The sequence below is a fragment of the Alosa sapidissima genome, chromosome 3 (genome assembly GCF_018492685.1).
Source record: "Alosa sapidissima isolate fAloSap1 chromosome 3, fAloSap1.pri, whole genome shotgun sequence".
NCBI classification, from domain to species: Eukaryota; Metazoa; Chordata; class Actinopteri; order Clupeiformes; family Clupeidae; genus Alosa; species Alosa sapidissima.
In genome coordinates, this window is record NC_055959.1 from 31,802,605 (window position 1) to 31,828,564 (window position 25,960).

The 25,960-nt window shown below is 44.5% G+C and overlaps 1 protein-coding gene across 1 annotated transcript in view; it reads left to right on the plus strand.

Annotated features, from left to right (window-relative positions):
* Positions 1-95: 95 nt before the first annotated feature.
* The window catches only part of LOC121704814 (carbonic anhydrase-related protein 10-like), a 28,214-nt gene continuing 2,349 nt past the window's right edge, over positions 96-25,960 (plus strand). The window contains exons 1-7 of the mRNA XM_042085327.1: positions 96-566; positions 5,590-5,664; positions 16,771-16,913; positions 21,308-21,493; positions 24,120-24,215; positions 24,520-24,592; positions 24,925-25,079. Coding sequence (XP_041941261.1) covers positions 506-566; positions 5,590-5,664; positions 16,771-16,913; positions 21,308-21,493; positions 24,120-24,215; positions 24,520-24,592; positions 24,925-25,079 — 789 coding nt within the window. The 5' untranslated portion in view covers positions 96-505. The remainder of the gene's footprint in view (positions 567-5,589; positions 5,665-16,770; positions 16,914-21,307; positions 21,494-24,119; positions 24,216-24,519; positions 24,593-24,924; positions 25,080-25,960) is intronic.

Genomic DNA, 25,960 nt, shown 5'->3' on the forward strand with positions numbered 1-25,960 from the left:
CAAAATCATTCGTCATAGATTTCGTTTTACTAGTTTCAGTGCGCATCGCATCCAGGAGATGAAACGTAAACAGCGCCGCCCGTTTGGGTCTCATGAGGAGCCACAGGATGACGGTAATAGCCGGTAGTGTGTTTTAGCGCTCGCAGGCAGTCTGTCCACTAGTGCTACCGAACAGGATGTCATCCCCGATTTAGACAGAAGATTATCAGTTTGGATTAATACGGACTTTTGAGCGACTGAGGCGTTTCATGGAGAACACTACACCCAATAAGGACATTTCACGCTTGTCGCCGTGTGATATTTTCGTGTTGTTTTACATGTTTCCATAGTCCAGGGTGTACCCGTAGAGCGCCTCTGGAATCGTGCAATTTCTCTCCACTTCCCACTCGGGATATACATGACCCGCTTTGCCTCCGGTTGGAATAATGCCCTGTGATCGCCGTACTGGTCCGGAGTTTACAACATCACCTTGACTGCAGTCTGAGGAATATGGAATAATAGAAGAATGCATAAAGTCTGGGAAATATTTGCAATTCTTCATGCAAATTTGATCATCTTCTCTGCAGGTATGCCGACGGGGAAACGGGAGGTGTGGGTGGTGAGAGGGATACGGATCTACGAGCCAAAGGCAACGCACACTGAATTATTATGCTGTTTTCAAAGACATTAACGTGGGACCGTCAGATATCGCAAAAGTAGTGTTCTTGTGCATGCAGATAGACGTACACTTAACTTTAGTGTATTTTTTAAGTTTTGCATTGACTCCACTCCATTTTCACAGGTAGAATCCTACTCATTATTATTGTCTTAATTAATCACTGACCGTTTCATTCTGTATTCAGTAGGTCTGCATACATCTCTGTCTCTCTCTTTCTTTCTTCCTTTCTTTCTTTCTCTCTCTCTCTCCCTCTCTCTCTCTTTCCCCTCCCTTATAAAAAATTAACGAGTTAGAATCACTCACTGCACAAAAGATGTAATCAGACAGACGTCTGTTCGAATTTCCAATGCTAACACAATCTAAATTTAATTTGAATTTTTATCTTGTGAAAGCAAATGTTTAGGCACTGAAATTGTGTTTGGCAGAGTTGCGATGTTTTCTCCGCGTTCCCTTGCGCGTCCACTTCTGGCTCGCATCCACACCTCTGACGTTCTCGGATGCATCCAGCTGTTCACGTCATTTGGATGCCTGGCAGGCATTCAGAATTCCTGACATCAAACATCAGTTGCACAATAAGCCACATTAATGCTCTTCTGGCAAACAGAAAACACACATAATGCTTCTTCAAAGCATGTCCGTTCCTACTACGACTTATAATTTTAACACGCCGTTTAGTTGTCTCTGGATCTTCATCTGGACAGGCTTTAATCTTGGAGCTTAGTGTTAATAATACTGGCCTTGGAGCCTTTAAAGTCTAGATAACCTTTCTCTAGCCTCACTTAAGCGTGTTCTGGGAGAATCCACACCAGCAGATCTAGTTGCTGATACTAGAGGCTGGTGGGAAATGACAGTCTTGAGGACTTGCCATGATTTTCAAACACCATTTCATTTGAAACACCAGCTGTGCTGCTTTGCTTTGTAGATCACTCAGGCACTCAAGCAATGGCATACATTTAGCCCATGCTTGCCACTCATACATCCCTGTAGTCCAGCTGTAATGATAATTAAACAGAATTTTTTAGTAGCCTTTATACATTTCAAAGGTTTGATCTCTGAAAAAGTTGTTGCCTTTTGGCAGATACGCCTGGCATAATCTTGGCATATGCTTGGCATAATAACAGCCACTGTTATTTTTCACAGTCATGCACTGCAGTTTTAGTCCACTGCATGCACTTTATGGATGAACCATAGTATTTTTTTTTTTTTATTCCTCCAGGGACTTTGATTCAGGGTTGGCGTACACACATAGTCTTGTGATTTGCATTTTTTTTTTTGACTCCCGAGGTTTTACAATTCTTTTTTATTTTTTCGATATAATTTTTCCCCCTTTTCTTTAGCTTTTTTTTTGGGGGGGGGGGGGGGGGGGCAAGGACAACGAGCCTGGCTCCCTGGCCGGGTAATAGGCATGTCCGTGGGTGATGGGAGGGTGAGGGAGACAGGAAATGCAGCAGCACACAGAAGAGGTGCGACCGAGCCGCGCCGCGCCGAGGAGGACGAGAGGGCTGAGTGAGAGTGGAGTGAGAATCAGAAGAGGCTGGAGACAGCATGACTCAAAGCACATGAGTCAGACGTGAGCAGGAAATCAATGCAGGACTTTTCTGTGGGCAGGTGGGGTGAGAGAGCGCAGGGGCTTGGGAGACAACAGTGAGCGAGCCCGTAACCGAGCCACTGCTGTGTGCCAGCCGGCCTTATCTGCTTTTAAACCAACTCCAGAGATGCTAATGTGTCAGGCAATTACACATTAAGTGCATGTAAAGGCAGGCGGCTAGTAATGATCAAGTGCATCTGCTCAGGAGAAATGCACTGGAAGCTTAAGTGGAAGGGAGCCGAGTAAACAGACCACAGGTCATAGGTTCTCTCCCCAGGGAGCTCCCACCGATCACTTCTGCCCTCTGAAGCCTTGCTTGTGCTAGAGCTATCTATACAGTACGTGTCTGGAAGGTATATTGAAGCAGATAGGATGAAAAAGGCTGGATATTGGCAGCATGGAGAAACATTAGTGTTGGTCTATGGTGTAAAATGAGTGCAAAAAGTGGCCTTAGTAGAGACGGTCCCTTGAAATGAACCTCCAAATCCAAATGTCCTTGGAGTCACCATGGTCGGTGTCTGCCAGCAGAACCATGAAAGCAGTGGTGGGTCTGCGTCACCGTAACACAGCACTGTGGCCACTTAAAAACGGCCAGCTCAATAGTCTGGCTTAAAAGGTTTGCTCATATTACCATTTTTTCACAGTGATATTTCAATAGCATCTGAATTTGTTTCATAACTGCATTGGAAGTGAAGAAACCAGCAGGAAGAAACCTACTATATTACAGTCCATAACACAGTGGCTCCCAAACTCTTCATGGCAAGGCCCCCTTTGACACTGAGAATACCACACACACCATGGTGCCAACTCAATTAGTGGTTTTTAATTTCAGAAAAAAAAACATGAGTTGTCTACATTTCTGCTAAACATTTTTATACTGTTTAATTAATCACTTAAACTTGAATTTAAAAGAGCTTGATGTGAAATACATCAAATTTGGCCAAATTAAATATGGTTTTAAAGATTACACTAACCTTTAATGAATGATTCATTCTAAGTACAAGTCCGCTGTGTTAATAATTAGGCTACCGCTTGAAACCTGGCATATAGGTGGTAACGTTAGACCCTGCCTATTGGTCTGTATTATGCACAAAATAGGTACCCTGGAAATCCAGAGTTCTCGCGAGAGCACAATGGAATTGTCTCTGCGAGACACTCTGGCAATGAGCAATGATGCACGTTACTTTTCCCCTTGCATTCCGGGGAACCAGCTAAACTGATGAAGACAGCGCTGCAACGTTGGAGGACAGTACACATTGGTCATAGTGTTATCCGATTGCGTCAAAATCCGAAATCATTCAGAGTAAACATGGTCTAGTGTTATCCAATTGCATGCAGTGAGATTTTTAAATGCATGCTTGTTGCCGCCCCTTGAGTTGGGCCATTACATTGTTCGTGGCCAGACCCTTAATCTTTCTAGATTGCAAGGTCTGGATTTTCCAGGCTACAAAATAGGTAGTAGAGTCACCAAATAGTAAGATTGACATGCTGTAAAAGCACTATCGGGCTTAGTTTGACCAGGGTTCTCATTTTGTGTTCTCCATCTTCAGCCTGTACCCCCATCCCATCCCTGGTGGTTCCACCCCACCCCATACCTTAAAGCAATAGTTAATTTACCTTAAAATAATGGCTTCAAACTCATTTTGATAATTGACTTATAATAGGCAGGACTGTGGCTCCTCTAGTAATGATGGGCGACGACGACTATCTAGCATTGCACTATATAGCTCTGTTGTTCCGACTAATAGCATGACCCTTTCTGTCAGCTGCATGCTGACAAATTGGATACCTCCTTCAGCACCAACTGGGTACCCAGTACATTGCAAATAGATGAAAAAGGGAAGTCAAACACTGTGTTCCTTTAAGCCAAAGGGACGAGGCTGGTGGTTTCCACACAATTCCATTAAAACTGAATGAACCCTGCTAGCAACTTGACTAAATATGCCAACGTTCATCTCTTAGATGGAAACCACATGTGTTTTGTTCACAGACAAAGGGTCAAATCTGAACTTAAGAACAATAGCATAAACCATTGCTTACATTAATTAAGTTGTATCTGGCCTGTATATAAGGCTTGAACTGTTTAAAATAACCATGTCGTAATATTCTAATGGCAGATGTCATATGGTGTCATAAATAATTACATCAATCACTGGCCATTGATGTAACTTTATCATTATCACCATAATCACTAATTGTCATGATGACATGATGCTATGACAGTTTCATAACATGCGTCGTTTAGCTGTTATCACATAACCTTCGGAGTGTTATTTACCAACAACAGAGCATCAAATAATTTATCATCAGCAATCTAGTCAAAATATATATTTATGACAATATGTTATGGCAGGATATCCTAATCCTAAACTCGGTTTATGCCAATGACACCACAGATTGGGGGGGTTCTCTGTGGTGCCATGACCTGTTCTGAACAGAGGGTAGCTGAGGTTCCTGTCACTCACCCCAAGTGCAGACTCCCCTACCACGCCATCAGACTCTCACCCCTCAATACCTCCTCTTGACCCACCCTTCAACCAGCTCCTCGAATGTAAACATAATTTATACATGTCATAGTGTGCATCAGAGATTACAGTTATTTAAACTAAATTTAAACCTATTAACAATGCATCATAATGCCCCTGAATGGGAAGGAACATTGCATAATGCATCAGTGCAGCTTGATGAATTATGCGCGCTGGGCCCCCACCCTGGAAAGCGTCTCCATCAAATGATTGAAATGTTGATGCCGTGTGCGATGCATCCAGCCAGCCAGGGGCGGGGGCGGGGGGGGGGGGGGGGGTTTGATCAGATACAAAGCAACCTGTAGCCAGCCAGCCACGAGTGAGAGCGAGCCAGAGTGAACAGGAGAGAGGGCGAGAGAGAGATGAGGAGAATAGCAATGATAGGGAGTGCGTTTGAATGTTCATCTCAGTAGTCGGCTTCCATCCTGACCTAGTTTTTCCTCCAGTGTGTACCCGGTTCGGAGCATACATGATGCACAAGGAATTTCCCCGCCATCCTAATGCGTGTTCCCGCATCAAAGTGCACAACTAAGCACGTGTGGGAATACTTTCCCCCGGTCTGTGTGTTTTAAAATGAACGCTGGCCGCCCGTTTTTGAATGTGGTCAGCACACATGCAGATGTCAAGGGGAAAAAAAATACAAAAGTTTTCAAATCTTGGTCCCACGTCAGATGGAGATAATGAATGTTTCATCATCATATGTCTGCCGTTCAATGATTGATTGTGTTTAATAAATGACAACATGACATGTGGCTCTCTGTGTGAAAGCTTTTTGGAATAAAGTGTGATCTGTGCTGTCCTTTGTTTTTTTTCTGCAGCTCAGCCCGCAACATCAAAGCTTCATGATGGTTGGTGGGCATATAAAGACGCTGTTCAAGGGAGCTTTGTTCCAGGTAAAGTGTTCCTTTGGGATCTATCTCATCCATAATAACAACAGATTGGTCTTTGAATCCCAACATGCCGCACACCAACCAGGTGCAGTGAATGCAGTCCCGGTGGTTATGATGTTGAATTCTGTTACTTCCCCCAGAAGATTCTTGTGTATGGTTTCTTGTCGACCACAATTCACATGTGATTTCACCTCACATGTGGAGCATCAACTTCACCAGTGGCCGCATTGTGGCGACTCATTCAGCTGTTAGTGAACAGAATGGTTGGTGGTAAGTGGATAAAGCATGTTGGTGAAGAAGTATGTGGACACAGGTCCAGACAGTGCTTTTTAATGACTTGCTCAGCTGGACAGTTTGTGGACTGTAAATGGCAACAGTATTGTTATAGCTGCACACCACAAGCCAAGCCTCGTCTTTCCGGAACAGCCTGTGAACAGCAGCCTTTAGGACTGCTCAAATATGACTCAGGGTGTTGTTTGCCACAATGTGTTCTGAGTGAGTAAACGCTGCGTCGGGTTGGTTCTGCTTTCTATGCAAGTGCATGTGCATGGGTGCGTTTGAACGTGTTGGAGCACATGGGTGTGATGTTTAGTAAAGAGGGGGGGGGCGTGTTTGCTGGGGGGGTGTGGGGGGGGGGGGGGGTGCTATTTGGGGGGGGTGTTAAAATTGAGGGGAAAGCAAAGCATCTGTTCTTTCTGAGACAACAATTTTCCATACTAATATCCCATAAGCCAATTAAGGAGCTTAAGTGGTGAAGCTCTGACCGAGCACTGTCACTAGCAAGTTTTTTATCTGGGATTTCATGACGTACATGTGCGTCACTCACTCCAGGCAAAAGTAATGAAAAGGATAAAAAGCAGTTAATGCATTTATACAGTATATTTTGATCTGTCAGTCCACTGAGCATTATTGTGGTCGCTATACAGTTTTAGAAAGTAGGTCATCAAATCTTCTATGATCATAGCCAGCTCCTGCACATACGCCCTTGAAACTCTCACTGAGGAGGAGGAGGAAGCGACAGGGGGAGTTGAAAAGGGTGGGAGGGAAGGAGAGAGAGAGAGAGAAAGCGAGTGAAGTGATGGTGATGGTGAGGGAAGATAGTTAGATAGATGGGAGTGGGAAAATATCACTCCTACGCAGTACGTGCTGAGGAGCAGGTTTAAATGGCTGGAACTGTGCTCAGCTGAAATGGAAATATGATGTGGTTTTCGGTGTCAAACACAGATTGAACTCACTCGTAATATTAAACGTATTATGAATATCGAAGCCTCACTCATTCTAGTATTTGATCTGTACATGTTTAACATTTTTTAAGGTACTGGCAACTGTGTGTAAAGGGAAATTGTATTTTTTATGTGAACCTATTTGAATAGGTTGTCCCACTCTATTTAAATATAGCCTTAGGTACAATGTCATTAAGTTACTCTAACATTACTTTTCAGTACACATGACTCTACTCTTCCATTCTTACCCAAACACTAAGTACCTCTTAGTGGGTCTGTGGCAATGTGCGCTTGTATTATAAATCTGTACTAATTAATTACACTTTAGTAACATAGATCCTAAGGTTACTGAAAGTAAAGTGGAACAGCTATTTTTTTCTCTAAGAATGCCTGGTGCTGGAAATAATTAATCTGTGAGTAAATTCTTTGAATTCCACATGCATCTGGCAGGGTACAAAAACCTGCGCAAATTCACCTCCCTTGGCACTTTGGCTCTGAACCCACCTCTTCTGTTTTCTGTTTCAAAAGCCCCAAAATAGCTTAATTCCTTCCTGTGCGTGGGAGCCCTTTTTGGTGGTGTGATGCGGGTGTAATACAAGAGGGATAGACCGTAAGGGATCTCGCTTGTCGGGATGCTCCATGTCCCCGATTACTGGGGGATCGACACAACTCGGCCTCCGAGGCTCTAAGTCCACTTCTGATCAGGCCGTGCCACAGTGCTGCCCTAGTCTCTGCATGGCCACTCACCGTCCACACAGTTCCTGGCCAGCACCGGCTCGCCAGACTCTCCGCATCTACAGACACGCTCACCCCAAGCTCACTCACATAAGAGCTCACACTAATGTGGAAATAGACGGGAGGCTTTTTATGGACATTCATTGTGTTGTTGAGCTCATGGAGGGTAGGGTAGGCATCAGAGAGAAAAACAAGATGGGTGCTTTCAGTGAGCAGGCTCCCATTAGTACAAATAGGTCAGTGAAGAAAACAAGCAGTTGCTTGACTTAATATGAGCCAGGATTGGTATGTTTTGCTTCAGGAGAAAACGGCCTGCAAATGAGGTAACGCGGTATCTGTAATTGGTTGTTGTGAAGTAAAGAGGCAAATTATAATGAATGTGTTGAATCTTAATTACACCGCCGCGCTTTGTGTATGGTTGCGGCCATTTGATTTGATTTGAATGGCACAGTAATTAATTCATATTATTCATATTTCACTTGGTTCGGTGGAATTTCTTTAAGAGCAATATGGCGGCCGCTCTTCCGTGGTAGGTTCCATTTTTTTCTCCTCGCCTGCCACGCGTGTCTACACAGAACATGTGCTTCGGTGACAGCCGTCTGTTCATCTTTCCATTCTGTCGGCGTTTTACTGCCCCTCTCCGTGCCCTCTGAAATAACATAGCTAACCACTGCCAAGGCCATAAAAGTGCCTCTCTAGTCTATGGCCTTGCACACGCAGACAGACTTTGTTGGCTTATGAACAGAATATGACTGATACCCAATGACGATTGTCAGTGAGCACTTCACACTTCATTTGCCAGTGTCAGTGTAAAAGCACCGTTGAGTTTTCATTCATCTGTCCAATCCAGTGTTAAGTCCAATCTGTCCTCAGTTCCCCCCTTTGGATGAACTTGCCATCTGTCCCTGACACACTGATTGGAAGCCATCAAATTGTCTTGTGCCACCCTCCAACTTATGCACTGATCCCATTCTATCTGGCGTGTGTTAAACTGGAAAGCTGTTTATTGATGTTGTGTAATGAGGAACATGGCATGCGGTGCCCGAATGCACTTTGCTGGACAGTGTTCATTTAGCAAACAAAATAAAAAATATGAAGCAATTGTTGCTGTTTAAAAGCACCAGTTATTGGTCTGTGGGGTCAGCCCACAAGTTCCTGGTGGACAACTAGAGATGTGTGTTTGACAAATGGAAGTAAGTGAAAGCAAGGCAGGAAAGTCTAAGTGCAGACAAAGCCAATTTATAAAGAATAGGTTCAAAATGTGCAAGCAAACACACACCCACACACATATACACACACACACACACACACACACACACACACACACACACACACACGCATACACACACACATACACATACACCCACACATACACCCATACACACACACACACACACACACACACACACACACACACACACACACACACACACACACACAGAGTGAGAGAGAGAAACACACATACACAAACACAGACAGACAGGTCTGTGTGTAGAACACTGTGTAAAGCTGAAATCAGCATGTTCAGGAGGCCAAGTACAGTAGCAGCAGACTTGACAGATTTATTGCAGCTGGCACTGTGACACTCGGTACACACACTTCTGCTCTCGAAGCTCGAACATTGCTGTGCATAATTGCAAGTCTGATCACTGTTGGGCTTTTGAGGGTACATCCGACTGTTTGGAGTTCTGGCCACTGTTCCCCACTACCACAGTGGGCCAAATGGGTTTTTAATCCTGCAGGATCCCTGGTTAAACATACACAATAACCAACCATGTACTTACGCCTCACTCTGCCTGAGTGGAATAGAGATGAGATTGAATGGTGGATCTGTGAGTGTAACGTGTGCAGGTTTATATCAGATGTAATTCTACAATCCTGTGTATATACTTTGTCTGAATTTCATGTTTGTAAATATGTATGAGCTCATATGTATATGCAAAACTTAGGGCAGGACTGCTTATCTATTCTATTCGATTCAATGAGGAACAAAAAGAAGTAAATTCTACCAGTACGGGGGCCGTGTATTCTCAGGTTACAATGCCTTGTATTTTTTCTTCTAAGTAATAAAGTGAATATCTTGTAAACAGTGCAGTCTCTCTTACATATTAAAGAGTGGAAATTGGAAGGAAATAGGTCTATTTCAGAAACGATTATATAATCGTTGTTTATGACAACAGAGGGATGTGGTTCAAAACATTCAAGGGTACACTGGCAAAAATTTGCTGTAAATTGCATCAGACTTGTTTCAAGCGTACCAGAGTTTGAATTCAGTTAGCCTCTCCTTTTTGATAAATATGTCATTCACTTTGAGCAGATTATGAATAAAGGTAATAAATCTTAGAATCTTAGAATGGAAATAAGTCTCTTGGAATTGCAAGCAAAGTCTGCCCATACGTTGATGAGGAGATATCTTGTGCAACTGATCTTTTCAAATGTTACTGAATTTAAAATGGTGTTTAAAATGAAGGTTGGGGGCTTTCACAAATGATCCACAGTGAATACTGAGAAAAAAGAGAGAGAGGGGGAGGGAGGGAGAGAGAGAGAGAAATAGATAGACGGAGAGAGGGTGAAATAGAGGGAGAGAGGGGGGAGTGAGTGAAAGAGAGAGAGAGAGAGAGAGAGAGAAAGAGAGAGAGAGAGAGAGAGAGAGAGAGATTCTCCTCCTGTTCCCTTGCTCACTTCAGCTCCTGTGTGTCAGCTCCCATCATCTGTAACCTTCCCCACCCTCTTTTGCATGTCTTTCATTTCCATGCTCCGTCTCCTCCTCCCCTCAGCAGTGTGATGTCTGGGCATATGCAATCAAGTCTGAGCCCCCCCCCCGTCCCCCCCCCCTCCTCCCTGGCGGACTCTCAAACCAAATGAGCTACGAGAAGGCACACCTCTCCGCGCGCGCCATGCTAAAATGCAATCTAGTGAAATTTGGGACGCTGCAAATGTAATAGTGTAGGCTAGAGTACAGTAGAGGACCTCCCAGCCCGCCCGCCACATCACCCACGTCAACAAAGTTAGGGGCTGCGGCACGGAGGCCTTGGCAGTGGGGAGTGGCTGACTCGTCAGCTTTCAGATAGCAGCTTTCAGGCCCCCGAGGGCGTGAGTGAAATCACCCTTTATTACAGAGAGGGTTTTTGCTCTTCCTCTTCCTCTTCTTCCTCTTCTTCTTCTTCTTCTTTCAGTGCAATCCGTCACGGTTGGCAGATTTCGTTCGACTTACCTAGACAGCAAAATGTTTCTGGTGATGTAAGTCTTGTTAGTGAGACTTTGAGGGTAGGCTACCTTAGATGACACCTAAAACTGATGCAAGATGAGGTGGTACTAATCGGGCACTGGGCCCGGTTTTATGATCACGGCACTGCTATCCATGAGCCTAACACTTCAAAAACAGCCTTTTTCTTAAACCATTGGTAATAATGACTCACCCCCAAACACCTATTCAATCATAATTAACAAATGTTTTGCCTTTGCTACAAGTTTTGAAAAAAATGGTTCATTCATAATGCTTCATAATGATTGATATAAATCATGATTATTTGCATATAGTAAATGCCCTCAGAATAAAGACAATTTTACACCTTAAGGCACTCATATTTTTGCCTTATGTTAAATGCTTTGATAACTTATCTAATTTCCATATCCATAAAGCAGTTACAAATGTTTACAAAAGCCTTGTAATTAAATTAATTTTTTGACAACATCATATAAAACTATGTCACACAGCACTTAACTGCGCCCAGTTTGAACTTGATCCTTAAAAGCCCCACTAGAGAAGATCTCCCTGGTAGGAAGAAACCTCTAGCACACCCAGAGGAGAGGGTGGGGTGGTAGTGGTGGGGGGGGGGGGGGGTGCAATCTGCTGGAGGCCAGCTGTGTAGATAGATGAGAATGATCAGGATGAGAATAATGCATCACAGAATCAACACTAGTCTACTGTATATAACTATTTATAATTGACCACGCTCATAAAGCATTATGATGTAGCATGCGCCCAGACAACTCTTATTATGAAAGATTATATGGAGTCTCATATAGCCCCATAAAGAGCATTTGCTGAATAAACAGCTTCTTTTACCGTTTCACAATGGCTCTTGTCCCATGCTTTTGTATGCCTTCAGATATTCCAAGCCCTAAGGGCAGCAGCACTGTATATCTTCAGTCTTTCTGAGTCATATATCAATCTGAGGCATTATTACTACTTAATATATTCCTTTATGAATGTGTTTAGAATAGATAGTCACTAATAATTTAACAATTTGCTCTATAATAATTTCATAATTAATTGTTGATCAGAATTTACATGTATTTGCAGTGGATGGTTTTTACTGGTACAATGTTCCCAGAAGATGTAGCTGAAGCAAAAAAATTCAATAAAAATCTTTCAGTTTGACGTCAAATCCTCAGCCCAAAGCTCCTGTTGAACAGCAAAGGAATAAATTATATGGGTTTTGCTGAGCTATTATAACACTGAGAAAGTGTCATGGCTGTCTCTGCTTCGGATTTCCAGAGTGTATGAATATATCTCATTAATTTGTTTTCCGAGACGGCTCTCGCCGGCGTGAAGAATCAGTTGTCTTTTAACTGAATAGAAAAGTCTTCTTCATCCGTACTTGATCATTTCAAAAGCATAATTCATCTTTGTTCCCTGGTCTGAACTTCCACAATGTGACTTTTGTGGAACAATTTATACTTCTGTATTTGCATTCTATACACACTTGTGATGTGTTTAACCTAATTGTACATCGCAAATTGTTGAACAAAAGAATAGAACACTAAAAACGCTGATAATCAAATTGCCTTTTAATCCATTCAGAGGGCGTTTCATGCTAAGGTCAATAGAAGATGGGCTGATAACAGTTTTGGCAGATAAGCGGCTGCTAGGCAGCACGCAGGCTAAGCTATTGTACATCAGGCACAGAGGAGTGGAAAAAAGATAGACTTTAGGCAAAGCATCAGATTAACATTATCTCTTTTGTTGTGGAATCCCACTTGAAAGGGCACACTTGAACATTATTCATTTAAGGGCAGCTATGAAAGTTCCCCCAGAATATATTACGGAGAATTTCATCGCTGGTAGCAAGAAACCCCAGACACTGTTTTTAAGAATTTCAAAGGGAACATACAGCAACAAAGACTGCTCGCAGCGCTTGCAGCCGATTTCACCTTGGCAGGTTTTACATTTGTGGTGCAGAATTGCAATGTTCATGCAAAGGGCTTATTCAACCTTTTGAATGTGCTTCCTGTGTTGATACAAAAGGCATCTGTCTCGCCCTCTGTGGCACACAATATTGACCCCACGTCGGTGTGGCCCTACACGTTACAGAGTAGAGGGTGTGTGCAATTTTGACAAAATTTGGGTTTGTGTCTCCTTTGGAAGGAGAATTTGCTGCAAACCAACCAACCAAATGTCAGTGTGCAACTCCGCAAAGGGGATTACCACACGGTTACATCATTATTTTTGGAAACAGACATTTATTTAGGTCACCTAACACATAAAGCGCCCCAAAGTGCAGCCAGAGGAGCGATATAATTGATTACCAGAAAAAGTCAAAATGGTCCTCTCACACTGAGGTCTAGGCTCATTACCGTTACCTCTGGGGAGATAAGAAAAACATGAAATAGCCCCACAAATCTTTAATGTGCTGACAAGCTTGTAACGGATTTCACAAGTTTCCCTTATTTGTTAATTTGGTCGCTAGTTAAACGTCAATCAGTGACAAATGCTGTATTGAGTCGGCATGAGGCTGAGATGGCTCTGGAAATTAATGACTGAAATGCATTAAAATCCATCAGCAGAATTTTCAAATCACTGAGAAAGATGGATCAGGATTTTTAATTAATTGACTGAGCATTGTCAATTAATTAAAAATCCACCCTTGTGCAGGTAGGAGAAAACAGGGCTGTGATCTTTCTGCGAATACCGAGTAGGCCTATATGTATCACACGCATGCTTTTAAAGCTCCATATTTAGCAGTCAATCTACTAACAGCATGTATGCCCATTCACAGGCTCCACCTATGTTTACATCCGTAGATCTTTGAAAGCCTGCGGTGCATTTACAGATCAGCGATGAAGGGCCAATCCGCTTGAGTTGTGGGACAGCCGCTGCTCGGAAGGGCGGCCTGTGTGTGTGTGTGTGTGTGTGTGGGGGGGGGGGGGGGGGGGGGGGGCGTGGAGCGTATCAGCTCTTAATCTCTCCACTTAGGGCGGGGAGAGGAGGCGCGTCACCCTGTCAGTGAACCCTTCAAGCTTTCACGCGCCCGCAGTGGGTGCTGCGCCATGGCGGATGTCTCTGGTGAGGGGCCTGACTTTCGCGATTTCAGAACAGGATTTCGCGGTGAGGTCAGCCAGACACATCTGTTGCCCCTCCCCACACTCACAGCATGCCAAGCTAACTCTCTCTCCCTCTCTGTCTCTCTCTATCACTCTCTCAGTCTGTCTCATTCTCTCTCTCTCTCCATCCCTCCCTGCCTCCCTCTTTCTCTATATCCCTCTCTCCCTTTCACCCTCTCTCTCTATCGCTCTCTGTCCCTCCCTCCGTATCTCTCTCTCCCTCCCTCCCTCCCTCCTCATCCCTCCCTCCCTCTCTCCGTGTTTCTGGCTCCATCACTCTGTGCGGGGAATCTCTGTGTTTTTTTTCTCCCCATCCTCGCACACCATGCATCATGTCTATTAAAATGCGGCCATTTGTTTTTCTTTTTTGCTTACCTGCTGACTCTGTCTGCGAGTATGAAGATGTGCCCGCCGTATCTTGGCAGGCTCTGTGATAACAAACGAACAGTGCGCGTTGGCCCCGCAGACGTAGGAGAGAGTAAATCCTACATAAAACACATGGAACTCACGGATCAGCAGTCGTGTACTCGCTCCTACAGAGCGGTTTTATGTCTCCTTCCCTTTTCTCTTTTTTCTCTATTGAGAATTTCATTAAGATTGCCCATGCTCTCCCCATTAACCGGCAAAGTCCAGGAAACAGCCCCGTCGAGTCGGACTAATCCGTTCCTCTAATAACTCAGTTAGGTGGTGGTATAATGAAACCACCCTGCAGACTGACATTTAGCAGATGATTATGTCTAAAGCAACTTTAAAGCAATTTAGTCGAGTCATTCATTTTATCTGGTGCTGTGCTCCGGGGAGCATGAAACCATACAGCATACTGCACCAGTGCAGATACTGGCGCTCGGGCCGCTGTATATCAATGTCATAAGCAAAGAATGTCAAGGCAAAGGCCATATTTGACCAACTGGTACATTCTTCAAATACTGGTGCAGTAAAGTAATAACAGCAAAGTAATAACTGTGGCATTTCAGTTATGGAGTTGACAGCCTGTGCCGTGACGTGTGTGTGTGGGGGGGGGGGGGGGGGGTCTTCCATATATAGTAATTTCACTACAAAGCTTTAAAAACTTTTGTCATTTCATTAACTTTTTTTTAAATTTAAGTTCAAGTTAAATTTAAGTGCAACCACATAAGAAAGTTCTTATATCGGTGTATGTTATTAATGCCAATATTCTGAAGTCAAAGGCTGAAAAATACATTCTGATACTGCCTTATGTGGTAGCACATAATACATATGAAGAGTTCAGATCCAAAACCCTCTAAACATCACCTCCATAAAAAATGAGATTACGATGGTGAGGGATTGCTCTCTACACATAGTATACGTTCATACGGTAACACTTCTGTATCGACATAAGAGAGACATGACACTGTCATAAACACATGACACTGTTATGACACATGAACCCTAACCCTAATCCTACCCATACCCTAATTCTTCACTTTCTGCTGAGGAAAAAACGAATGTCTGCCATGTTTTTTTTGCACGTGAGCAACATCTTTTTGTTGTTATGTTGTAATATTTGTAATATTTTTGTTGTTATGTTGTAATATTTTATATGTAATATTTGACATTTGTGTCAAAATTGAATCATTGACAAATTCAACGTTGTAAGATGAGGTGAGGTGTTTCTTGAAGTTGCATGCATTTTTGGACATTATATCTAAATAGCTTTGTTCCACTTCAGTATCAATAAAACTCTATGGAATTCTATAACTTTGAAGCTCAATACAGTATCTCAGAACTACTCAGCATGCAGATACAACATTATAATTCCAAGGTATATATTTGATTCTGCAATATATGGAGTCAATCGCTACATCTATATTATGGAGATAATTTCTGGGAGTGGATTATTTCTCTAAGTGTGGTAAATGCCTACTCCACAGGTCTGTGTGTCTGTGTAAACAGGCCGCTGCTGTGAAGTTTGCTTTGGCTGAGAAAGCAGACAACACCCATGCTAGCAGGGGCAACCTGAGTTTAATTATAGCACCGCAGGTTAATGATGTCATTGATGAAGTGGCCGGAATATCTCCCAAGGCCTGCAAGCACTTATCTCCCTCCTCCAAGGCCCTGCCTTCCCTGCACTGCACCTGTGGGCCGCGATTGGCTTGAGGTGTGCTAATGAGACTGAGCTCACATCATTATCAGCATCCTGTGTTTGCCAAATAGCAATCATTCATCTTCATTTGCGGAGAATATCGGAATTTCAGACCCTGTCACAACAAACATGTTAGTTAGTTTTTCCCAGCCTCATCCTACTCCTATCACCATACGCTGCCCAAGGCTCATCTGTTGGGCTGCTCCGGTACATCAGTGATGATAACAACTGATCTCTTCCCTGATCTTCTTGGCTGCGAGAGGAGCCTGCATAAATCAGAAACTTCCTAGAGGAGGGCATGGTAGTGGCTGCCGGCTGGTGACAGATTGCTTTACACGTTCATGAGGCATTCAAGTGCTGAATGCCATCTTGCCGCAGAACAAGCTAACCCAAATGTGTCTGGACTGTATCTAATCCATGCTATCAGATACTGTCCAAGTGATGAATTTCAGACCCTGTGCTGCACTGGGGTTTGTAATGCATCTTATGTGCTCACGACTGACACTCGGTGTAACTCTTGCAGGCCAAACTTGTTGTTGTTGGGCTTTTTGGTGGTGCCTGCTGTAAAAAATGAATGAGCATGACCTTGGGATTTCTGCCTCTGAATGATAAATCTCTGGGGTAACCTGTGCCAAGCCTTGCCTTAGGCCACTGAATGTGAAAGCTTTCTACCTTTTCTGTTTTGTGTTTATTGTCTTTCTTTCTCTCGTTGTGTTGTAGTGCCATCCTTCTGGGGCCTGGTCAACTCGGCCTGGAACCTGTGTGCCATTGGGAAGAGACAGTCTCCGGTGAACATCGAGACCAGCCACATGATGTTCGATCCCTTTCTGACACCTCTACGCCTTAACGCAGGCGGGCGGAAAGTAAGAGATTATGAAGTGCACACACACATTGTTGGGGAATGGTGGGTGAGAGGGTCGAGAGATGGATGGATAAAAACAGATGCATGAATGGATAGATAGATGGATAGATAGATAGATAGATAGATAGATAGATAGATAGACTAGCATTGAAGGCTCTGATAAAGTCACATTATTTAGGTAAGGCACTGTAGTAGCGGCAGTCAGAGCTTGGGAAAAAAGTACTACCTACCATGTTTCTTTTTCCACCCTTGAAGTGGGCCAGATGAGTCCACTAATTAGATCTGCCTGTGGTTAAAGACTGCCCTGTAGTAAAACTAATTAGCAAATCCATATGCTTGACACAGAATACTGCGGAGCACCTCCATTCCACTCTCTGTGTCTACAAATTCCACCCCTGGGCACCAGTAAAAGGTGGGAACCACCAGGGACCCCACCATTTCACTAAATTATAATTAGGCCTGATTTGGTATGATCATGACTCTTCAATATCTCCTCTATCGCACTTGCTTTACAAAGGTGTAAAATAATAGAGAAAAATCTTGAAGCATTAATTTAAAGCATTACTTCAAAGATTGGAGACATCTCTAAAGCCTTGAAAAGATTGTTTGCCGCTCCCTTGTTGTTATCTTCCTAACTCATTAATATTTTCCCCATATTGTACATGTAATATATTACCACTCCAAGAATAAAAGCTCTTCTGATGTGCATTACTCTCAGTGTCAAATGATATGCCAGTGTGCCAGAAATGTGCCCATTTCACTTCCCCTCCCCCTAAGGTCGACATAGTATTTACGTTATTCATTGCCTCTTTGCGCAAACAACATGCTCCTCTCTTGACATGGCGATCATTAGTAGCTTCCCTGGTGCGGTGTCAGACAGTCTGGCTGCCTGCCCGTGACTGACCACAGGGATCGGGGGAGCTGGTGCACCCGTGCCGATCGTAATCTCGGCGTTCATTCGTTCGGCGTTTGCTGCCAAATGGGTTCAGATGCCAGAACAGCTCCAGCAGCACAGCAGGAATGTCATCCACAGTTCAAGGCCATGAGCTCTCCCCACCGGACTCTTGAGTCAGCTGTGATATGTGGCACGGATGGCCTGCCATTCTTTGTGTGTGCAGTGTGTGTGTGTGTGTGTGTGTGTGTGTGTGTGTGTGTGTGTGTATGTGTGTCTGTGTGTGTGTGTGTTTGTCTGAGTGTGTGTGTGTGTGTGTGTGTGTGTGTGTGTGTGTGTGAATATATAAGGGTACTATATGAAATGTATGAAATGTGCAAATCAGGAAATATGATAAATATTTTTATCATATTTATCATATTTCCTGATTTGCACATGCAGAGGCAGACATGGCTTGGCTGTTGCCAAGCATCATTTCTACATACACGCACTCTCTCACTGTTTCTCTGTGCTGGCTGCACGGCCATCCAAACCTCATTCACCAGCTCCCCTGGCCTCTCTGGTGTCCTTCAACACCTACTCAACCTGCGGAAACCATGGAGACAGGCTCAAGAAAGATAAAGCAAGATAAGCACATCTACACACACACACATACATAGGTTTTATACATATATATACACACACACACACACACATACATAGGTTTTATACATATATATACACACACATGTGTGTATACACACACACACACACACACACACACACACACAAACACACACACATATATATATATATATATATATATTTCCTTTTTTATTATTATTATTCTTCTATTATTATTCCTATATTTTATTTGTTTTGATGCATTCATTCCTGCAGAGAATGCTTGGCTTGGCAGCCAATGCTAGCCAGTGCTTGGCAGGAGGATTAGCTTGACTCACATGACAGAGGCAGCCAGGGTAGAAAGCAAAGAGTTAATTCCTCATTTAAAGCCCTGCCCTATGATTAATGTAGCTGTGCATCTGTTGGAAGAGATTAGGCAGTTCTACCATCTGTGCCCACCCTGGCCCGTCAGAGGAGAAATTTTCTCCGACAAAGTTGCCAGAGTTGGGGCGGGCAGCCCGCATGCGTATGTGTTTGTGTTTGCGGATGTGTGTGTGCATGGCGTGCGTGGCATGCCCGTCTGTGTTTGCGGATCTGTGTTTGCGTGCCGTGGCCTGCCCGCCTGCACGTATGTGTTTTTGCGGCTGTGTGTGTGTGTGTGTGTGTGTGTGTGGTGTGCGTGCGTGCCTGCCGGCCTGCCTGCATGCGTGCATCGGTAAGATGGAGGCTGTTGGTGCAGCAGTGTGTCTCCCCAGCGTTTAATAATGCATCAGGCCCCGTCGTCGCGTTGACTCGCAGCCCGAGTGGGAACACGCTCCGCGAAAGAGGTGCCCATGTGTGCTCCAACACCGAGGGTCCTTCGAGACCGTCAGACTGTGTGTGTGTGTGTGTGTGTGTGAGTGTTTTAGTGTGTGTGTGTGTGTGTGTGTGTGTGTGTGTGTGTGAGTGTTTCAGTGTGTGTGTGTATGTGTGTGTGTGAGTGTGAGTGTTTGAATGTGTGTGTGAGAGAGTGTGTGTGAGTGTGCACGTGTGCTGGCTTGGCGATGACCTAAATGGAGTGGTGTATGTATGTGAAGGTGCATGTGAATATGCTCCTGTTGGTGCTACAAATGGCCTGTCTGTGTTGTCGGCTGTCCAAGAGGCGGGCCAGTATTCAGAGACTTAAAGCAACACGAAAGAACTTTCCCTCTGTCGCACGCACGCTATTTGTTTATCCAGCACCGGCTTTGCAGATAACGATGTCCACAGACAAGGTAGAATATTTTGCATGACTTATAAAAGCACGATGTATTGCGACATCAGATGCAAGTCAAATTTGTAGTTTCTTATGTCTCGTTCCATCGAACTACAGATCTGCTACCCGATCTGGCAAACTTACATAGTGCGGTTATAGCCGATAGAGGGCCGCGAAGCGAATGCAGAATTGCCGTTCACCCTGTTACGAGTTGATGAACCACTGAAACGATTTTGGAAACATTATTTTAAGGTATAAAAAACTCTTTGGTGTTGCTTTAAGAGGCGCTCGTGGATTCCGTGAGCCTAGTTCCTGAAGATGGCGCAGAGCCTCTCCAGGGAGAAAATAGAGTGAGAGTGTTTGTGTGTATGGTGGAGGGTGTACTGGGTCTGCTGCTCAAAATATATTATAATTGCATGATATTAATAAACTTATTGGAGCCACAGTGACAGTAATAATAAACATACTGCACTTTTGCAGCCAAATGAAAAATGCATCACAGAGTTATATGAACGTGACTGCATGTGTGAGTGACCGAGCGAGTGAGTGAGTGAGAGAGTGTGATCGTGAGTTATTAAGCTTATCAGCCGTGTTGTGCAGTGATCCACCTGCCCCCAGGTCAGGGTGCAAGAACGTGAGTGAGCTGAGTGACTGCGCTGGTTGGTAATTAGGGGTGTTGTCACAGGGATGCTGAGCACAATTCATAATGCTGTCACCAGACCGCCGTAGCGTTGACGTAGCGTTGCCGTAGCGTTGCCTTTCCGTGCCGCTCCGGACGCCTATCTCGCTCTCATTTGATTCCCCCTACATTATGCGCCATGATGGAAATTACGGCCTCTCGCTGGAAGCCTATTAAAACAATGTGTCAAATAAAATTGATTACACCCCCACCCTTGCCGGGAACCTCTACGATATTTCTCCTGCTAACCCTAACCCAAACCAGATTACCTCGTTATAAACGACTCTATTAAGATTCATGCGCAAGTGTGCCGACAGCTGCGAACACAACTCTCCTTCACCTTCAAAGTGCCATCTTTCATCATCTGAGCCATATCTCTCGCTCTCTATTCTCTTCTCTTCCCTCCTCTCCTTCTTCTGTTAGCTTCCCTTGCACTTAACACCGCGGCCTCATCACGCAGGAATTCACTGCACCGCAGCTTGAAACAGCATTCCTTAGTTTTGACTTTAATCCCGCCACATCTATTTAAGAAATCTGGCATGTTATTTTCTCCCTCTAGCCCCAGGTATGTCTCATTTATGTGCAAAAACACATAGCGTATGTGCTGGTGTGTCTAAGTGAGTTACAGCTGGGGTCCTGATAGATAGTGCGCACTGAAGCTTTCAGGGGCGAGTGGATGCTGGCGTAATCACATTTGACTGCATATGTGATGTTCTGCTGTAGAAAGACACACATCTAGCCTACTTGGACATGTTACACTGAAAGCATAATGTAAGCTACTTAAGGATCTCTTGGGGATGGTTAAGGCTCACGCCAACTGATCACAACATTCTTGCTTTACCAGCTCCCCATACACACACATACATGCACACAGACACACACACACACACACACACACACACACACACACACATACACACACACACACACACACCTCCACTTCCCTCCAGCCTCCTCCCTCACAGTTCCACCTGGTTTCCTTTGCAGATCAGCGGAACCATGTACAACACTGGGCGACACGTGTCCTTTCGGCCCGATAAGTCCCACCTGGTGAACATCTCTGGTGGGCCGCTGAGCTACAGTTACCGACTGGAGGAGATGCGCCTGCACTTCGGCAGCGAGGACAACCAGGGCTCTGAGCACCTGCTCAACGGCCAGGCATTCCCTGGAGAGGTGAGGCGGACGCGGGGGCTGGGGGGGGGGGGTGCATGGCCCACTTAGTGGCTGACTCAGGATCAGGTCTGGCGCCAAAACGGCCCAGACTCTCTCTGAAGGCAGGTGCAATACCTGGACCTGGCGGTGCCATTATGTGGCCGAGCCAGTGCTGCGTGACATGCCCTCTTAAAAGAAAAGCCGTGTAGGGAGCCGATTATAAACAGCTAACAGCTGTACCTTTTTCTGGCCTGTGACAGGTTACTTACAGCTGATAGGCCAGGGAGCCCTTATCAGAGAGTTCCATAGAGGTAGAAATCAAGGATTTATTTTTTTTCCCCATTCATTTGGCCACGCTTTGCGCTAAACACTGCAGAAGTGCTGAGGTCATCGTTTTGGAAAACTCTGTGGAGAATCAGCATTATGATTTGAACGCACCCCAGGATTGACTGGGAGATGCAGTTCTCAGAGGAAGTGACAGCTTTATCTGCGGCGGTGCGGCCAAAGCAATGGGCTTTCTTTGCCGTGTGGATCGTACTGCAAAGATGCTTGCCCTCGTTGTCTGTCATTTTGGAATTAGACGGATAACTCTCACAAAAATGAAGAAAAAAAATGTCCTTATCGACCCAAAAGGAAAGGACTATGCAAGTAGTCTGCAAATATGAGGCTTGGTTGTCAGCTGTGTACAAAATGATCTGTTCAGCAGAACGCCCTTGACTAAAGCAGAAACAGTCACTATTTACTACAAGACTTTAGAAAAAACGCATCTCTAATGAGTAGGTTATTACACATAATGTCATTATTGTATGAGCCATCCTTTTGTCCACTGACCAGGTATAAATGTAAAATGCATATGTGTGTGATCCCAAATTAGAGTTAATCACCCGTGTAATTGTAATAATTTGTGGGTATGGGGCTGTGGATCAGAGAAAATGTTCTGTGCTAAAGAGATGCAAGTGTGTAGTAGCATCACTCTTCAGCTGTAGTCATTTGCTTAATCTGTTTTCTAAATGCCTCGTAGGATCACGGGGATTAGCTGGATGTTTTTTGTTGCTCAGTGGGCCGACGTGTCAATGTATGCATGCATCATACACTGCTCTCTCACTTTAATTTGCCTTCTTGTTCTAGTGTCCTGGGTGAAATTCGATATTGCTCTGCTTTGGACAAATGTGTATGTGCTGAGAATACAGATCACTGGCATTCATATTTCTATTCACTCCAACCCATCATTCACCACCAATATGTCACCCTTGAGCTGTCACATTGTCAAAGTAGATCACAGCACGAAATCTGAGCACTGTTGATCTCCAGTCTTGTGCTATCGAGATATGCATCGGGCCAAGGCCTATTTGATGATTTTCAATGAGAGAAATCAAGGTTTAATTCAGGGGCTAAAGTATGTGCCTATTAATTACACAGAACAGTCCTATTAAAAATTTAACAGGGGCTTGTGCATGTCTTAGGCATCTGTGGCCCAGCTTTTAAAACGGCGATTGGATTGGATTTGCACTCAGGGAGGGGGGATAGATGAGGCTGGGGGGGGGGGGGGTAACTTTAAAAGATATTAGAGAAGAAATCTGCTGGCTGGCTCATTCTCCGGCTGACGTCGTAGATGCGATGCTATGATGTGGATGTGCTTTCTTGTGGGCAGTAAGCCCAGAGGAAACGCAGGAGAAAAAAAAAGGAACTCCGATAGTTTCATTGTTAAAGTTTGATCAAAAAAAAGAGAGAGAGAGAATTCTAATGATTTGTTGTTCTTTCCATGGCAACCACCCTGCTGTGTTTAAGACAGAACACATAACCATTGCAGATATGAGAACTAGTGTTTGTATGTTGATGAATGAATCCCGGAAGCATCAAACAAACACAGTTCATTTTTAAGCAATGAACAAGCACTTCCATCACCGCCACCCGCTTCGTCTCCCGCAGTTCACGCGCGTAAACGGGGCTCTGAAGGAGATGAGAGATGAGAATGATATCCCCGGTGATCCTCCCCCGTCGCTGGGTGTACGTCTGCCCAGCCCAGCCCTCCCCGGGCCGACACCATCATTCATCCCGATAATCCACAGTCTTGGTTTCTGTCAAAACAGGGGTTGCTGGGGAGCACCAGCAATTTGCATCCTAACTGCTTCATTATAGTGGAGACAGGCACGTTCATTGTAATTAATGACTGTAGTTGTGTTTTTTCGGCCGTCCATACCAGGCTGGATAGAGATCTGAGCTCCACCAGGTTGGGGGGGGTGGTGTAAGCAGCAGAGTCAGCAGAGCCTTAACCCTCGTGGCACCACATTTAGCCGCATCAAATTGATTTCGGCTGGAGAGCCACTAATGCACCAGTCTTGCAAGCCTTACATTTTTTTTCCCTGCGACACTCTACTAATAACGAGAAAACTCTGTTTCATATCCTGTGCAGTAAACAAGCCTTTGCCTGTAAACAAGCCCTGGAATAACTCAAGTGGACTAATGGGTTTTCTACACAAAAAAGTGTGACTCATGAATTATGCTTTCTCCCTCTCGCTTTCGCCTTTCTCTCTCTCTCTCTCTCTTTCTCTCTCTCCTCTTCCTCTCGTGCTATCTCTCTCTCTCTCCCTCTCCCCCTCTTGTGCTCTCTCTCTTTCTCTCTCTCTCGGCACTCTCTCATATGTAGGTGCAGCTCATTCATTACAACCACGATTTGTATTTAAACTACAGCGAGGCTGCCAAGAGTCCAAATGGAATAGCAGTTGTGTCCATGTTCCTGAAGGTTAGTCAACCATCCAGGTGGTGCTGTGATGGAAAAACAGAAGTACACACACACACACACACACACAAGCAGACGCACGAAAAACACATTGAAAAATATTCTCACGTACACTCTGAAACAGCACGTATGTACACACACACACTCACACACAGCTGTAAGATGTTTTGATCTCTTTGGAGTAAGACCAGATTCAGAGATACATTGATGTTTTTTTTATGCTGGTGATAAAATATTGTACTGATATTTTACTATTATTTGCAGCTTTTTATGGCTTTATTTTAATTTTAATCCGTCTGTTTTACAGATAGCCGAGGCTTCAAATTCATTCCTAAATCGCATGCTTGTCAGAGAGACCATTACACGAATAACCTATAAGCGTAAGTGTCCTTGGGCTTGGTGATATTTCAAGGCTTATGCCTTTTCTTCCTTCAGACATTAAATTATTTTTCTCCTTTCCCCTGCTCCTATGACACTGAACTACTCAGTCAATGTGATATTTGATACTTTGCAATCACCCCAAACCACATAAATCTCACACAACAATATTTCTCCATTTTTCCATTCTTCTGCCCATAAGCAACCAACCTCTTTTTGTATTCTCTTTGCTCTGTGCTCTTTGCTTTGGTGGTGCTGTTTGCCCGCTGCCCCCGCTGCCCCTGCTGCCCCCCCCCCCTGCCCCCCCCCCCCCCCCCCCCCCTCCCCACCTCAGACGACGCGTTCTTGCTCATGGGACTCAACCTGAAGGAGCTCTACCCCGAGACGTCGCGCTTCATCACGTACGAGGGCTCCCTAACCATCCCCCCGTGCCTTGAGACCGCCTCCTGGATAATCATGAACAAGCCGGTGTACATTACACGGCTGCAGGTGGGTCCACCCCGCTACTTATGGCTACACACACACACACACACACACACACACACACACCAAACACACACATGCTCTACTGTTCAGTGCCACTGTTTCCTACTCAGATCATTGCATACAATTTCACACACACACACACACACACACACACACACACACTCCAACCCCTAACATAATGATTATCTTGAACGATTTTGTATGCAACAGAGGCTGCAAGGTACCCTTCCACCACATCCACACACTCTCTCTCTCTCACACACAAACTCAATCTCTCTTTCTGTCTTTCTCTCTCTCTCTCTCTCTCTCACACAAACACACACACACACTCTCTCTCCCTCGCGCTCTCTTTCACACTCTTTTGCTCTCTCTCTCTCTCTCTGTCTCTCTCACATTCACACTCTCACACACGCACACACTCCGCTGGGACGCGGCCAGTGTTTTATGCCTGCAGCCTTTCAGCAGGAGCTGATTAGTCAGTCCCTCTAGTGGCCAGTCCAGCCAGGGCTGGAATACTTTATGATGCTGAGAGCAAACCAATAGGCTTTTTATAGATCTGTTGGTTGGTGGAGAGGTTGACGTGTTCATGTTCTATTCTTCATCACAAATGAATTATTCAGTGGGCTGGACCTTTGGAGTGCGTCTAAGGTATATACGCAAGGATGTTAAGTACCTCATTTAAATGAGGCTCTTTAAACCGTTTTAGTGGAGAGGGGGGAAAGCATGGCATTGGTTTTTGAGTAATTTATGTTAAATTAGTGGGCGCGTGGTTTAGTACAGTGTATTTGTGAAGATCTTGTGTTATCAAAGTGTACACAGTGCAAAAGAGAAATGGATTCATTATATTCTGGTGCCTTGCCTTTTGCAGATAAACAACATCATCT